This window comes from Pocillopora damicornis, chromosome 6, assembly GCF_964200805.1.
Source record: "Pocillopora damicornis chromosome 6, jaPocDami1.2, whole genome shotgun sequence".
Lineage (NCBI taxonomy): Eukaryota > Metazoa > Cnidaria > Anthozoa > Scleractinia > Pocilloporidae > Pocillopora > Pocillopora damicornis.
This window is the reverse complement of record NC_142675.1, coordinates 3489959-3505056: the sequence shown is the minus strand read 5'-3', so window position 1 is coordinate 3505056 and position 15098 is coordinate 3489959. Positions and strand designations below refer to the sequence as shown.

Here is a 15098-nt window from a genome sequence, read left to right as displayed (position 1 = left end):
AACGACGAGGCATAAATAAAGTTCTCTGTGAGATCTGAGTCGAAACAAGATAACGATGCGTCCGGTGGTCTATAGGTTGTACAGACAATGAAAGACTTCATGTTCCTGACGTGGATTTTTAGCCACAGTTGGTGAAAGCCAGAGGCCGTGATAAGAGATATATCGCTCAAGTACTCCGTCCTGTAATTTCGTGAGACATAAGCACATACTCCACCGCCAATCTTCGCTTGTCGGTCGATACGGTAGATAACATAGCCAGGAATTTCTATTTCCAAATCCGTAACTGAACTGTTGAGCCATGTTTCGGATACGGTAAATATGTCAAACTTATTTTCCAGTACCGTTTCCTTTACAAGAACGAAATGCTCACGGCATTTAAGCGAGCGAACGTTAAGATGTGCAATCTTCACATTGCCATTTGACTTTTCAGACTTGTTTCTAATAGAGCTGTTTGCTGGTCCAGGGTTAAGTTCAACATCATGTAGCAGTTGTATAACAGGTCTAAAGGTCGAGGTTGAATTGGCATAATAGGCTGTAGTAACGTTTGCTCGTTTCACTCTAATAGTGACATGCACGTGTGCCCGCCATTTTGTATTTTCTATTATGCAGAGTCTCGAATCCCAGTTTGCCACTTTAACCGACGTAGAGTGCGGGAAACGTAGACCAAAGTACTCATTTGTAAAAGAGTAGTCATGTTTACCTTTCCTCGAGGTATGAACAAGACACAAGAGGAGTACAAGTCCAACAACTCGGGAGCTCGGAATCACACATCCGCCCTCCTTCATGACGACGATAAAAAAAAAATAAATAAATAAAAAATAAAATAAAATTTAAAAAAAAAACACTTCCTGTTCCCTTGAGAAAGAATACATGCTAGAGTGAATTTTGACAGAAAACCGTTGTCATGAGTAGCAAAAAATAAGTTCTTTATTATGGCATTTTAATAGTGTTCCGCTTATAGCAATTAATCTACCTGGTCGTCGTCGTTGTTTTTGGTGATCTTGATCGTCGCCTTCGAGAGGGCGATCGCTCTGATTTTTCGAGGAGGCTGCAAAAACAAAGAAAGTGATAGTGTTAAGGCTACATCACGCGTTGTTAATTGAGTTTTCAAAAAACTTTTTTCGGTTCGTTAAAATATAACAGTTAATATACCTCGGTGTGAGTTCGTTGCGAGACCTTGATCGCCACCTTGGTGGAGATGTCGAAGGTTCATACTGTTCACGAAAAGGCCTGCAAGAAAAAAAAACTTAATTATTTTCGAAAAAGCCCAATTTTAAGAATGGTGGGGCGGGTTCTAGCGCCTGGGCCAGTCCATTTTTAAGTTCTAGAACTGACAGTTTTATTGTACTTCTGATTTACAAAATTATCACACCTTATTGGGCCAGGTGATCACCGAGCTCTAACAACGGGCCTCAATGCTTGAACCTAAAGTCCGGCGGTTAGCCATGGCTAAGCACATGCAAGTTAGTGCAATAAAATAAGTCTCTCATAAACAATGATGGTTTAACCAATAAACTCCCAGAAAAGACTGACATGTAACTTCTCTCTATAATATCTATATGTTTTTCAGCAAAGGGTTCATGGGAATACTCAAAATTATCAGGTTGAAGTTGTCATCTTGATATTACACTAAAGTTTCGTAGCTAATTTACGAGGAATTGTGTAGCAGCTAGAGGGGAGAATTAACAATCAGATCTTGGAAATTAAAGGGCTAAGTGTGAATCACGATTCGAGCGGAATTTCGCGCAAAATAAGCCATTTCCATGACCAGTGTCAGGTAGCATAATAAAATATTTAACGAGCAGAGTTATTCAAACCTCTAGCGTAACCACAGGCGGCCCAAGCTCCAGCTGTGAGATGATCATCTTACGCAATAACGGTCATGGCGGAATTATAAGAGTTTGTACGGGCATATTTACGAGCGCTCTAAGGAATAAAAAAATACGTCAAATTCTCAAAAAAAATACCTCACCTCACTTCCACAGCGTATTGCTTGTTATCTGACCGCTTACCGCTTACCGCTTTGATGAAAAGAGCCAAAAAAAGAAAATTCAGATCCTTTACTTGAGAGTAGAGGATCATTAGATTTTAGTTAAATCCGGCACCAGTGTACATTCTTATCATACTCTGCATAGTACATCCACAAGTTCACTTTAGTGTCACTTTCAGTCTATTTTTCGGTGATCTATATGTTCACGTAGGAATCACAAGTAAAATTATTCTTGATTCAAATTATAGTTTTCTGTTTTTTACAATCGATGACCCAGCCTACGTGTAGCCGTACCCTCCCCGCCAAGGTGAAACGGAGGCGAGGCAGCTTCCGTTTCACCTTGGGAGGGTACGGCTACACGTAGGCTGTCAATCACCAAAGCTGGAGTATTTTGTGAACCGCGCACTCTGCCGGTGCTGGGCCTGGTTACTCAGCTGTTTTTCAAAATGGCGGCGCGCAAAGTCACATCATAAAAAGGTGAACGCAAGCGTTCGCTAACGAACGGTAAAATTAATCTTGGGAACGCTAGGGTATGTAAAATCGTAGTTTCCAGTAAAGTTTAAAATGTACATTTTGATATGGCATAGTGGCATGTGTTTTTCGCCGGCTTCCTCCTTGTCCCATAAAACTGGTCAGCAGCAGTAGTCACTGTCTGGTCATGCGCGGAACCCTTCACGTACGCCTGGTAGAAATTATTTTGAAGGATTCCATGAAGTATACGGACTTGGATGTTTTAGCTTGAGAGAAGGGTTTAGCGACACTTTTGATCCAGCGATCTGAACTTCGCCTTCTTGCTCGTAATGTAAGATTTCCAACCTTGATGTTTAGACCGTGATATAAGTTTTTGTTAATTCTTGCGCAACGGGAATCCTAAGTCACGAAGAAGTGAAAAGCTTACATAATCGCACATCTTTCTCAAACAGTTAGGACTATCGTATCGGTTGTGATTTGTTTAAATGCGAAAGTTATTGAAGTGTCTTACGATCGATGCAACGAGAGAATCAAAAATCAAAACAGTAATTTGATTTTAAACTGATTATTCTCGTATTTTAATTAATATGGGAAATAATGACTCCAGATCGAGTTCGATATCATATTAAGGAGTAAAAGTTGCTCGTATTCGTATCGTTGTATCTGATTTGTATTTGTTGTACTTCTCTTTGGTTAGTAATTTATCCTGAATTTCACAAATAAATGTTTTTTTTTCGTAGGTGAAGGTTCGGTTTTTTGCCTCTGGAGTAGCGGTGAGTGTTCAACTTTCTCAGGGAGATAGACAGTTTTTGACTGCATGTTCTCCGATGTTAAAAATGTATATAATTTATTTATTGTTTTACAAGGAACAGTCTTTCAAAACTGTCAATGAAAATGTTCCTTTGAGTTCAACAGTCAGTGGTAACTTTCACAGGCTGTTCATTAACCCTCTGACTCCCAAAAGTGATTAACATGTCACTTCTCCCAATAGTATCCATCCATTCTCCAGCAAACAGTTAATGAGAATACTCAAACTTATCTGGTATCTTGATCTAACACCAAATTCTTATAACTAATTTACAAGAAAAAGTGAAGTAGCCAGTGGGGAGAACAAACAATCATATCTTGGGAGGTAAAGGGTCAAGCATTGAAGGTTCCAGATTTCTTTTCTAAACTTATAATGGTTTATTTTTCCTGCAGGCTCAGAATGACAGGCAGTCAGAAATTTTCACCAAATTTCCCCAAAATTTCCCATGCAAACCTAATGATTGTTTAGAAATGCCAAGCAACTCCAAATATTATTGTGGTGTTTTCGTGGACAAATTTTCCAATTGTTTACTTAGATAATATGAAATTGGTAGGTGAGAAATGTTTTAGAGCTGTTGAACACCTAGCAATTTTATAGTATGCACCAGCTCTGATAATTTGTGCTCTGCAATATACAAACTTTGATACTCTAAAGAGTAATCTTTCAGCAGAAATTCTGTGAAAATATTCAACTGCGCAGCTTTTAAAGACAGCCTTATCCTTTTTTCCCAATAAATGATGTTATCTTGTTACTTTACCATATTTCCAGTTACTACTATCATTCATTTGTGAAAACTTAAACTTTTCCTCAGTGTTCATTCATAAATACAGGCCCCCGAAAGTGGGGAATTTTTAATTACTGGATGCCATGGGTATTTTCTAAAATTTTTTTCCACAATCAGCAGTAATGTTGCAATCTGATTGGCCAATTTTTGTTGTTGATAATAGCACAGGCAACACTGCTTGCATCAACGGAAAAAAAAATTGATAGTGGCTTAGTGTGGTCTGTAATCTTGTAGGCAGTGATGTTTGTCATCACAGTGCTCAAAATTTTTTGCTTACTCACCTGGCTGGGCTGCATGAGTCTGCAGGAAATGTTGACCACTGTGATAATGAATAATCATTGTTGATAAGAATACAGACCATGCTAGACCACTGTCAATTTGTTCAATAGGCATGGCTGTATACATTTGTAACAGTGTCTCCTTTTTTTGACGGAAGGATGTGTCAAAATCAGAAATATTGGTATCTCTGCCCATATTGACTCTGGAAAAACCACACTCATAGAGAGACTGTTGTTTTATACTGGAAGGATCAGTCAAATGTATGAGGTGAGATAATAGACTTTGATTTGCCTTTAGAAATGCTTTCAACTCTAGCAATCCTACTTTGCTGGATGCATCTCACTTGTGGACCTTGTAATAATTTAGCTCACAGCAGAGTCTCTCTGACTCAGTGGTAGAGCATCAAAGTGGGAATCTGAAGGTCTGAGGTTCTACTCCTGATGAGGACTCTAAATTGTTTTTCAGTCCCATGCTCTTGATAAAACCAAAAAACACATCTTTCGCTAAAGGACTTTGTTGTATGTTGTAACAGTTCAAAGCCAATTTCCCATGGGTTTTGAGTGATTATACAAATAATGATTTTTGCAATGTGGTTTCCAGTTAAGGTTTCTAAGGTAGGTTTTCCTTCTCAATGTGTTTTGTGGATCAAAATTTACTTAAAGGTTAAGCGATATCAAACTTCAATCTGTAGGTTGATCAGAGTTCTTTATCTCTGAAATAAAGGAACTTTGTTAAAATCAGATTGATTTAGTTTCAGTTTTAACCACAACTTCTATAATCAGGTATTTCTAAGTAACCAAGTTTGACATCTTGCAGTAACAATATTTGATGACATGGTCTGATTGTCTGGGTTAGAGTAGGCCTGGAAAGGACTGTTGAAGGCAGTAGTGACTGACCATTTGACAACCTTGGTGGAAGTCATCACCTGTGTCAAATGATTATGACTTTATGACTTCCACTTGTTATGGATAGTGACTGTAGAAATAAGTATCTTGACATTTTCTGGTAAGAATGTTTTGTTATGTGTAGAAGCATTCCATGGAACATAACAGAACATTTTATTAGGTCATGCAGTCATGATGTAATACCGTAATTTCTGACCATTTACCCACGTGTAATCTGCTGGTTTTGCATTAAATGCGTGCCTCTGCGGTTAATAGGGAGGTGTGGGTTATGTCACAATTTTAAAATCTACTGGCAGTTGAATTGAAAAAAAATTATCACAAACATGCGTTTCCACCTCTCAAATGAATTTTATTGTATTAAGAGTGCCACAAAGCGGCACAAAAACATGATGCCAACTTGAGTTTATTTCACGCATAATTAGTTGCGTGACAAACAAATTGCTATCGGCACGTGTGAAAACGAAACCTTGATGGTGACAAAAATAATCCAAAGATATCTGGTGCATCAGTAACAAATTTCCATTTAACACTATAGCTTGAGCTAAAGAGAATTTTCCCATTTTAACCGGAGATATCGATTTTTTTTCTGAAATCACCAACAGTACTTTATAATTCAAGTTTTAATACTCACCCAGCCTTCTTTCAACAAATCAACATGGCGCTGAACGATTGCTCGCACAAAATGTGGCCACAATTTTGCATTCTTTAAAGTATGAAACGTTGAGATTTGGGCATGGACCGCTAGTGTTTTACCATATAATTTTATCAATAAAGTACATGCCAATATTGACACAGAATTGTGAACGTGTCTGAATTTCTTTGACCTTTAAACTCGACAAAGATGCTTTCAAGTTTTCGAAAGTTAGATCAGACAACTTTTAAAAGACTGAAATGTATCACTTTAATGTCACGTTTTCGCCACCAAAAAGTTGAATAACATAATGTGCGGGTTATCCACCAGTGTGGGTAATTGGCTGTGTGGGTAAACGACCCGAAATTACGGTACCTGTCCACTGAGATAATCGTGTTGTAAGTTTCCGGAATGTTCTAGAATACTTTTTGAATGTCTATTAGGACTCAGTCCTGTAGTAGAAGTTGTTGTTGTTGGAAGTGAATTACTGCTTGGAATGCTATACAGAGAGGGAGAGCTATTGTGAAGATTGTTTAATTCAAGGAACTTTTAGAAAACTGTGAGTTTGTGTCAGTGGTGAGCCAAGATATAAATTATAGTGGGCTTAAGTAAGTTTTCTGACGATAGTTACTGTATTGCTTGTAGGATTTGCTCTACATTAAAAATATTACAAGTTGTATTATAAAGTAATGAAGTCTGTAGGAGTATAGCATTCTTTTTGTTTGTTAGATCATACTGTAACACACTGGTATTGTTAAAACTTGAGTTGCTTTTAACAACAACAGTCCTTCAGGGAACCACTCTCACCAGTATGATCAGACTTCTTATGACAAACAAATGAGAAGATACAAGATACATAATCTTATTGTAGCTCACAAGCATTGACCTTTGAACTCCCAGGAGTGATTAACATGTAACTTCTCTCTATAATATCCATACCTCATTCAGCAAAGAGAAAAAGAGAATTCTCAAACTTATCAGGTACAGGTTGTTGTCTTGATCTAACACCAAATTCTCATAACTAGGTTACAGGGAAATATGTGGCAGCGAGAGGAGGGAATTAACCATCAGATCTTGGGAGTTAAAGGTTTAATTCAATATATGTCAGGGTTTTTTATACCTTATTGATGAGAAACAAATTCTTTGCTCAAGAAAGATGTGTTGATATATCCATGCATTTGATTCGGTTGTTTGGTATTCATCCTTATTTTCTAACCAGGTGCAAGGTAAGGACAATGTAGGAGCCACTATGGATTCCATGGATCTGGAATGACAGCGAGGAATAACCATACAGGTTGGTATTAAGTAACAGTACTATGATTCATTTAATAAACCACAGTTCAAATGTATGACATTCATATATTCACAGTCGTTTATTCATCACTCACAGGTTTATTACAAACCAACAAATTGACTAGCTCCCAGTTGGCTTGTTACAGCCCTGTAGCTTAGTTGGTAGAGCACTACACTTGAATTGCAGGGTAATGGGTTCAAATATGCAGGCGTGAATTTTTTTCAGGCACTGTTTCACTGCTGCTTAAATAGTGTTCATCATTGTGACTTCAAATGTAAGATATTCATATATATGTAATGAACCACAGTTGAATTTGAGCCTGGCTAGAGAGATCTGTTTTTAATCTTTTTAAAACTCCCAAGAAAGTTAAATTCAAGGTCATTTGATTTGTTATCGTAAATCAAGAAAAAAAACTGTTTGGAATATACAATTTTGAGATTGTATATATGGTTACCATAGAAACACTTGCTACATCTTTTGTAATATGTTTGTTGTAGTGTGTCCACAGGGCATAGTGAAGATGCTGTCTTAGATACAGCAGAAATTTTGGTGTTTCAATATTATCTGCAAAATGAAATAATATTCTTTGTATATTTCAAGAAGATACAACTGTATATATGTATGTTGTTTTAATCTGCAGCAACATATGTCGATTGGAAAGATACAAACATTAACATTATTGACACACCAGGTGAGTCTATCAACCATTTTTTCCCTAACATCAAGATGCATATTCTCCTTACCGTTCTTTATACATTTCTGAAGGTACTTTTCTGAACTTGTCACAGCTTTGTTACAGAGTATCCTACTGTAATCATAAAGGATTTACAGTTTGAATTGTCATCAAAAACAGATGAACACATAGTTATGATGTTTATGTGTGTGAAAAGTAAACGCTCTTGTCAGCAGCATACATGTACACCTGCGGTGAGGTGGAAATTTTAATGAGTCCATCTTCAAAGGTTCAAATGTGAGAGGGATTGCCAGTTAGGGGTAGAGGGCTTTTGAAGCTTGGACTTATGTGATGCTGAAAAACCAAATTATGAGAGTGAAAGGGAAAATTTCTCATTGATTTTTCAAGGGTTTTTTTTTATTGTGGCACAATAACAATACTACATTACCTTGCATTACTATGTTAAAAAAAGGAAAGAAAAAATTTAAAAAAAAAGGTTAAACAGTTTTGTAGTTTTAACTTAGGACAGCAAGCTGTTAGTAATTTATTTAGCACTGTCAGTATCTTAAGGTAGTGTAGTATTTAGATTTTGAATGGAAAAAAGTGCCTTTCCTTCTTCGAGCTTTTTTACAGATGAGTTATCAGTTTTCCTAAAATTGTTGAGTTGCAATTGTAGTGTGATCATTTATGTCTTATGGCACTTATTTCTAATTTGAATTTGCATTGGAAAAATGACTACAGTCCAAGCACTGTGCTATTGTTAAAAATAGTTTTGGATAATTGATTATCAATGCAAATTTTTACATCAACACCTAAATTTCTTCAGAGAGGAGATCATATCTGGCCAAAATTTGAAAAACAGGTGAAGCCCTTAGGTTTTCTGAAAAATTCCCTGAGAATGATTGAAATGATAAGGTCTACAGGATGGATGATAGGGGGAATTAAAGAATGTGGAAAAATTTTTTTGTCATAAAAAAGTTAAAATTCTGGTCCTAAAGAAGGAACGAGGTAAAAATTTATATTGATATAACAAATGAGAAACAGAACTAAATGTTTGCAACAAATGACCTGAACAGTGTGGCATTAAACATGTCAGCTGTGAGGCCACAATTGAATTCCTATGACTATGGATTGGATTGACACCGAGATTTTCAAGAGTTGACAAGAACAACAGAAAAGATCATCCACTACATTTGAGAAGATGTTTGTTACATTTTCATCTGTTTTTTTTTTAAACTATTAAATTTATATGCTAATTTTTTTATATTTGAAATGACTTGGGGAGGTGAAAAAATTAGTCGTTTTTATTGCTGATTTTTATTCCACAATGTATATCAAAGGAACTTCCTATTAGAAAAAGTGAAAAATTATTTTCCCCAGAACAAAGTTACAACACACTGCAGCCTTCACCCAGTTGCAAATTGGTTTGGAATCTGAGGTAAAAGGAGTCATTGACCTTGTGTGCTGGAAGGCTTATTACTTTGAGGGAAATCATGGGTAAGACTATTCATTCTCGCGACTTTCATTTTATTTTTATTTAACTGTTTAGCCAATCACAAGACTAGAAATTCAATAACCCTGATCCAGCTATTATTAAGATGCCATAACTTGAGCTAAAAATCTCCCAAAAAATTAAACTGAAATATCTTAATTGGCTCTTTCATTTTTATACAACTATTGCTGATTTAAATTATTACCTAACAGGTCCAAAGTAGTAGAAGGTGTCATCTCAGAAGACATGATCAATGAGCAATGAGTGTACATCAAGAAAACAGGAGCTAATAGGTACATATACAATCTGAGTATTTTTTTTCTCAAATAAGAAAGTGGTAGAAGGTGTCATCCCTGAAGAAATAGTCAATGAGTGTACATCAAGAAGACAGGAGCTGATAGGTACATGTACAGTCTAAGTATTTCTTTTTTTTTCCTCAAATCAGAGCTCTTTTTGTTTGAGTTATGATAATGACCAATCAGAACAAAGGAAAATATCACAGGGAGCCAATGGGAACTCAGAGTGAAACGAAGTAAAATTTAGTGTTGGAAAATGCCAGTCATCAAGTCCTGATTATTTCAAGTTTTAAATTTGATTGGATGAGAGCTTAAGAGAAGGGGGAAAATTTTCTGGGCCAATCTCACAACAAATGTAAATACAACATCAAGCAAACAAGTGATGAGAATAAAGAAAAATTATCAATTAGGGGATTATTAGTTGATCTAATACCAAGTTCTTTAGTCTTAAGAATTGTCCATCATAAGAATTGCATGGCAGACAGTTAGAAGACTTACTAATTAGATTTTGACAATCAAAGTTCCTAACACTTTAACTCCCAGATCAAATTTGTACTTCTCCTTACTGTCAACTATACAGTTTTTATAATGTTAGTTCAGAAAATTTAGTATTGGATCAACTAATTATCCCCAAATTGATATTTTTTTTTATTCTCATCACTATCTGGTTGATATTGTATTGCAATTGTAAGGAAAATTCTGTCTTGGTCACTCATGGGAGTTGAAGGGTTAAGTGAAAAATTCTCCAATGATTTAAGTGGGTTCTCACAGTCCCATCTGTCAATTCCATCAGCTACTGGTGAGAGACTCTGGCGGTTCCATATGATTTTGTCATTTTTCAAACACAATTTTTTTTAGACAGATAATACATTTAAGAGAGGATCTCAGCATCCATCAATTAAATTTGAAATATTTTGGCAAGTCGCCCAAAGTTCTTTTTCTCGCCAACTTTCATATTTTGTAGCCCAATATGTCCTAATAATTGTGGTGTAGTTTTTTTGTGAAAATATATTTAGTTTTTTTCGTTCGACCGCTCAAATATGCAAATTTTCACCGTGAATATTACCCAAGTTGTGTGACCTCATGTAACGAATATACTCTACCTCCGGTATTTCTGTCAACATAATCCTTTGTTTTATCCCCTAAACCCTGTCATAATTGAAGCTGGCAAAAAAACATTTATTTTTTGGTGAATGTTTTTGTCCGCCATACTTTTTCTATGTCGAAAAGAAGCATCAAAACAAAGACAGTTTTAACAATGACCGATGTGACGGAATCTATTGTGCTTCTATGCACAATTGAAAATTGCCAGGCTTAATCCTTTGAAAAAGAGAAAAAAGAGCATTGTTTCACCGATATTTTTCCCCGTTTTGTTTTGGAGATACGTAATCCTAGAAAACTGCGTTGCATTTAAATAAGCGAAAGAGAGAGAAATATTTGAGTCGCGGATAAATTTCTTCACGCTGCGGCCTTCTTTCCCAAACTAGGGTGTTTCCGAAATTGGTTCTTTAAGGGCAGTAGGGGAAATAATCTATCGGAATGGAAAAACCATTTTCGATTCTTTTAGTGTAAAGTTTTCTTGAGTTTGCAATGTTACGCCAATTCAGTGAGATGTTTGTCTTATGATGGCGATATTTATTTAACGGCAAAATATAGTCGTTTTTTACCCGCAACTGATTACAGGCAACAACAAGAACGGCTTTTCTTCATTTCTTTCAACAAATAGCTGCTATACTCTTTCATTCAAAATATTTAAAGTCTGACAAAAAAATCTGAAAAACAGTGCGTGACTGTCGACGCATTTCATCGTTGCGATTGCTTTGATACGAAGTATTAAGATCAGAGCTGAAGATTTTTATTCTCTTAAAAGCTTGTGTGTTAATATCGGCTTGTCCTCGAAAGAGTTGAGGAGTGTGGATTAAAAATGTAAGTAGTTTAACTCCTATCTTCGTGTTCATATCATTTATTAAGTACAGTTATTTTTTTAATCCTCTAGCGGTAAGTGCGTACACTGCAGCTTTACAGACTTCCATTATAGGCCAAACGGAGTTCCAATCCAAGCTGCTCGCTTCTCAAACGATTTCCAACGCGAAAACAGACGAAATATTCACTTATATTCTCATACAACATGGAAGAAAAGTCCTGATCAGGAATGACGAGACATATTATTCAAGGAGTAAATAGCTTGAGGACTACGGAAAAGTCTGCGGTACTCCAGTCAAGCACTGCAGAGAAATATTTCTTGGTATGATTGATGATCAGGAGAATGTTAACTCTATTCTTGTCATTGGAAAAGCAGGGATTGGGAAATCCCTGTTTTGCCAGAAGGTGATTCGCGATTGGGCCAACATCGAATTACTTCAAGTGCGAGAAAACAGTGAAATCCCCAATTTGAAATTTGTGTATCTGCTCTCTCTCCGTCAATTGAATTTTCTTGAAAATAACTGTGTGACTTTAAGAGAAATCTCAAATTTTTCCTCGGTACTGGATGACAAATGTAACATTGATTACTCTACATTTGACAGCTTTAGTCTTATTTAACCAATGAGATTATTTGAACCATTCTAATAAGGATTCTGATAGGCTCATTGCAGCGTGCTTTATTAGAGTATAGAGTATGTTGACGACACTGTTATTCACTTTGGAAATAAAGTTGGTGTTGAAAATTGAAAGTAAGGCGTGGGGAGTTTAACGGATTCTTTATGATAAAGTAACTAGGGAAGCCTTGACTGTGCTCTGTTCTGTTGTAAAGCAGTTAAGAAGTGGGGAGAAACACTCCATTGGGTCTCGTGTTTCTCCCTACAATTCTTTCGTGCTCTAGCCGCTTCCTCGGTGCTTTACAACAGAACAGATCACAGTCGAGGCTTTTCTATTTGTTCATGAATGGTACGTTTGAAGTTTCACTTAAAATTTTGCACTTGACATTAACGTTTTATGGTCTAGAAAAAAGTACAAAGCTGTCCCAATAGTTAAACAGCCGGTTACCTTCAAAATATCAGGATGAGTTGCAAATTCTGCGGCGTTAAAGTGTCTACGCTTTACTAGAACCTTTAGTTACAAAAGCTTACCTTACAAGTCTGTTCCAGTAGCCACAATATTGGTTTCTTCCCGTCGCTACCGCACAGAAGAATAATTTTAAATGTGCTCAGTGCTTCAGCATGTGGTTAAAGTTTTCTGATTTAACCGAGAGTTGTCTCAGTAAATTGTTAACATTAATTGTAAATGTGCTCAGTACTCCAGTATGCGGTTGAAGTTTTCTGATTCAACCGATAGTTGTCTCAGTAAACTTTTCACGTGTAACTCGAACACTCGGAGCAAAAATTTGAGTTCAGGATAAATATTTTAACAAAAAATGTCCTCGATCAATTTCCTTGTTTGGTACCAGTTGAGCAAAATAGCTAAATAAACGAAGTTAATAAGCTCCAAATATTCCCCAGGTGGGAAATATTCAATGATCTATCGGAATGATGATTTCTATTTCAAACCTAACTTCCACTATTTTAGAGAGACCAAAAGTCTTTATTTAAAATTCAATTCAGGATAAGAGCGCGTTTAGTAGATAGAAAACCCCGGTTCTGGCCCATTCTCAAACAATTCAGAAGTCTCTTGAAGTTTTTTACATTGTTCATTATCTCTCTTTCTCAGCTAACTCCTGTGAAGTGAGATATTGGAATAAGCTACGACATATGGGAGGAAGTGAGTAATGTAAAAAATATTTAAGAGACTTCATGGATTTTTCGAAAAAGGGCAAAAATCCTTCTTTTCTATCTTCTTGTTATGTGGTTGTTACAGAAGAATGGACATGTTTGTTTGTTGATAAAGTCGTTCTAAAGAACACTGAACATCCCACTCAGGAAATGGTAGCTGATCGTAAACAATTTAGTTTCCCACGCTTTACAAATATTTGAAGGGTAATAAATACCGATAGCCTCTATTTGGCGAAAAAATATGCTCTTAAATTTATCCTTGAACATTATTTGTTCCTCGAAGCTCAAAGTTTTTCTCGATTTTCGTTCTCTGAAAACTTCGCATTTTGGAACAGGTAATGTCTACGGACAAATATCCGCGCATATTTTCGCGCCAAACGAGGGCTAGTGTTCATACAGTTATCTGTCACGTGTTACAATAATTTCTTCAGCAAATAAGTGTTCTTTACGTGTTCTCGTATTTGATGTAATTTTAGTGGCGGAGCTATAAATGACAACAAGGGAATTTCCCAGTTTTTTTTTAATAGGCCGCATTCCGCCTAATCAGCTCGTGATCTCGTTGTTTGGTATTAAAAGCCCACAATTTTTTAACGTAAACCTCTTCGGTGGGGTTCACTGTCTCTCGCATTCTACAAATCTCCCCTGAAAATATTCTACACGATTGATTATTTATTACTAAAAACAGGCAGTAAGGAATATTACTAATGAGATCTTGGCAGTGAAAGGCCCAGGGATTGTAGTGTTTTGGAACTCTGTCGTAGTATTTGCATTTTACAACAGACATTTCATTATTCTGTTGGACTCAGTCATCCGGATGAGTGATTATGATTCTTTGGTATAAGGTAATTGACGTATGATTGTCTGTGATCGCGTGATCTGACAGATGACTCCCTAATTCTCGAAGTATCGCATCATTGCAAATCAACACTAGATTTACGGACGTGAACTATATGCAGCGTCTTTAAAATTCGTAGCATGTGTAGAAAACGAGTTTTGGGGCCAGAAGCACGGATACGAGACAGACAATTTGAAGAACAACCTTCAACTTGAGGTATTTGATTGAGCATCGAAACCGAGGGGTTTTATTTGATTGAGTTGAACTCATATCAGTTTTTTCCGACAGCTGTTGGTCGAATCGACTTCAAGCGTTGAGTGACACATCGTGTTTATTTCAGGAGAGAGGCCCAAAGCCAAAGGTAAGAATAATGCTTTCAACAAACCATCGTAAAATACTTATGTGGGGACATTTACGAATTGCACATAAAGAAACGCACGGCGTAAATAATCCTTGTGACAGCTTCCCATGTAGTTCTTTAAATTCAGCAAGCCTATTGGTATGTGTAAGCTAAATGTTACCGTGGGTAAAATCTGAATTTCGAAAGTAGTCTGACTTATAACGCAAACATGCTTGAGTCAAAGTCTTTGTCACTTTTCGGTTAATTCGATGTTTACTGCATAATTTAACAAAGCAATTTTGGTGCTTAAGGCCTTACATTGAAACCATTGCGAACGAAGGGTAGCTATGGACACTTCAGCTTAAAGTGTGAGTAATACAAGACACGAATCAGGCATCGTGTTTGTCATGAACTTCATCACTTGCGAGTGGTAGACCTTGCATCCTTAAAAGAAATGTTACCATCCACGTCCCTTGTACAGATTCTCGAGACGTTTTTCTTGTTACTTTTTGATCTTCAAACGCACATATAGCCTACAAAATTCAAACATTGCACTCAAATATAGGTTAAAATATGGAACAAGTAGAACGAAG

General features: G+C 36.5%; 1 protein-coding gene across 7 annotated transcripts in view; it reads left to right on the top strand.

The window, feature by feature from the left end:
• Window positions 1–15098, top strand: part of LOC113685519 (elongation factor G, mitochondrial) — a 119543-nt gene that overhangs the window by 55111 nt on the left and 49334 nt on the right. For 2 of the 7 annotated variants that reach the window (XM_089210280.1, XM_089210275.1), the window contains exons 1-3: window positions 4471–4599; window positions 7088–7162; window positions 7803–7853. In XM_089210280.1, the coding sequence (XP_089066406.1) occupies window positions 7138–7162; window positions 7803–7853 (76 nt within the window). In that variant the 5' untranslated portion in view covers window positions 4471–4599; window positions 7088–7137. Of the gene's footprint in view, window positions 1–2642; window positions 2793–3201; window positions 3235–4470; window positions 4600–7087; window positions 7163–7802; window positions 7854–15098 lie in introns of those variants that run through there. The other 5 variants (XM_089210277.1, XM_089210276.1, XM_089210279.1 and 2 more) reach the window with 4 other exon arrangements.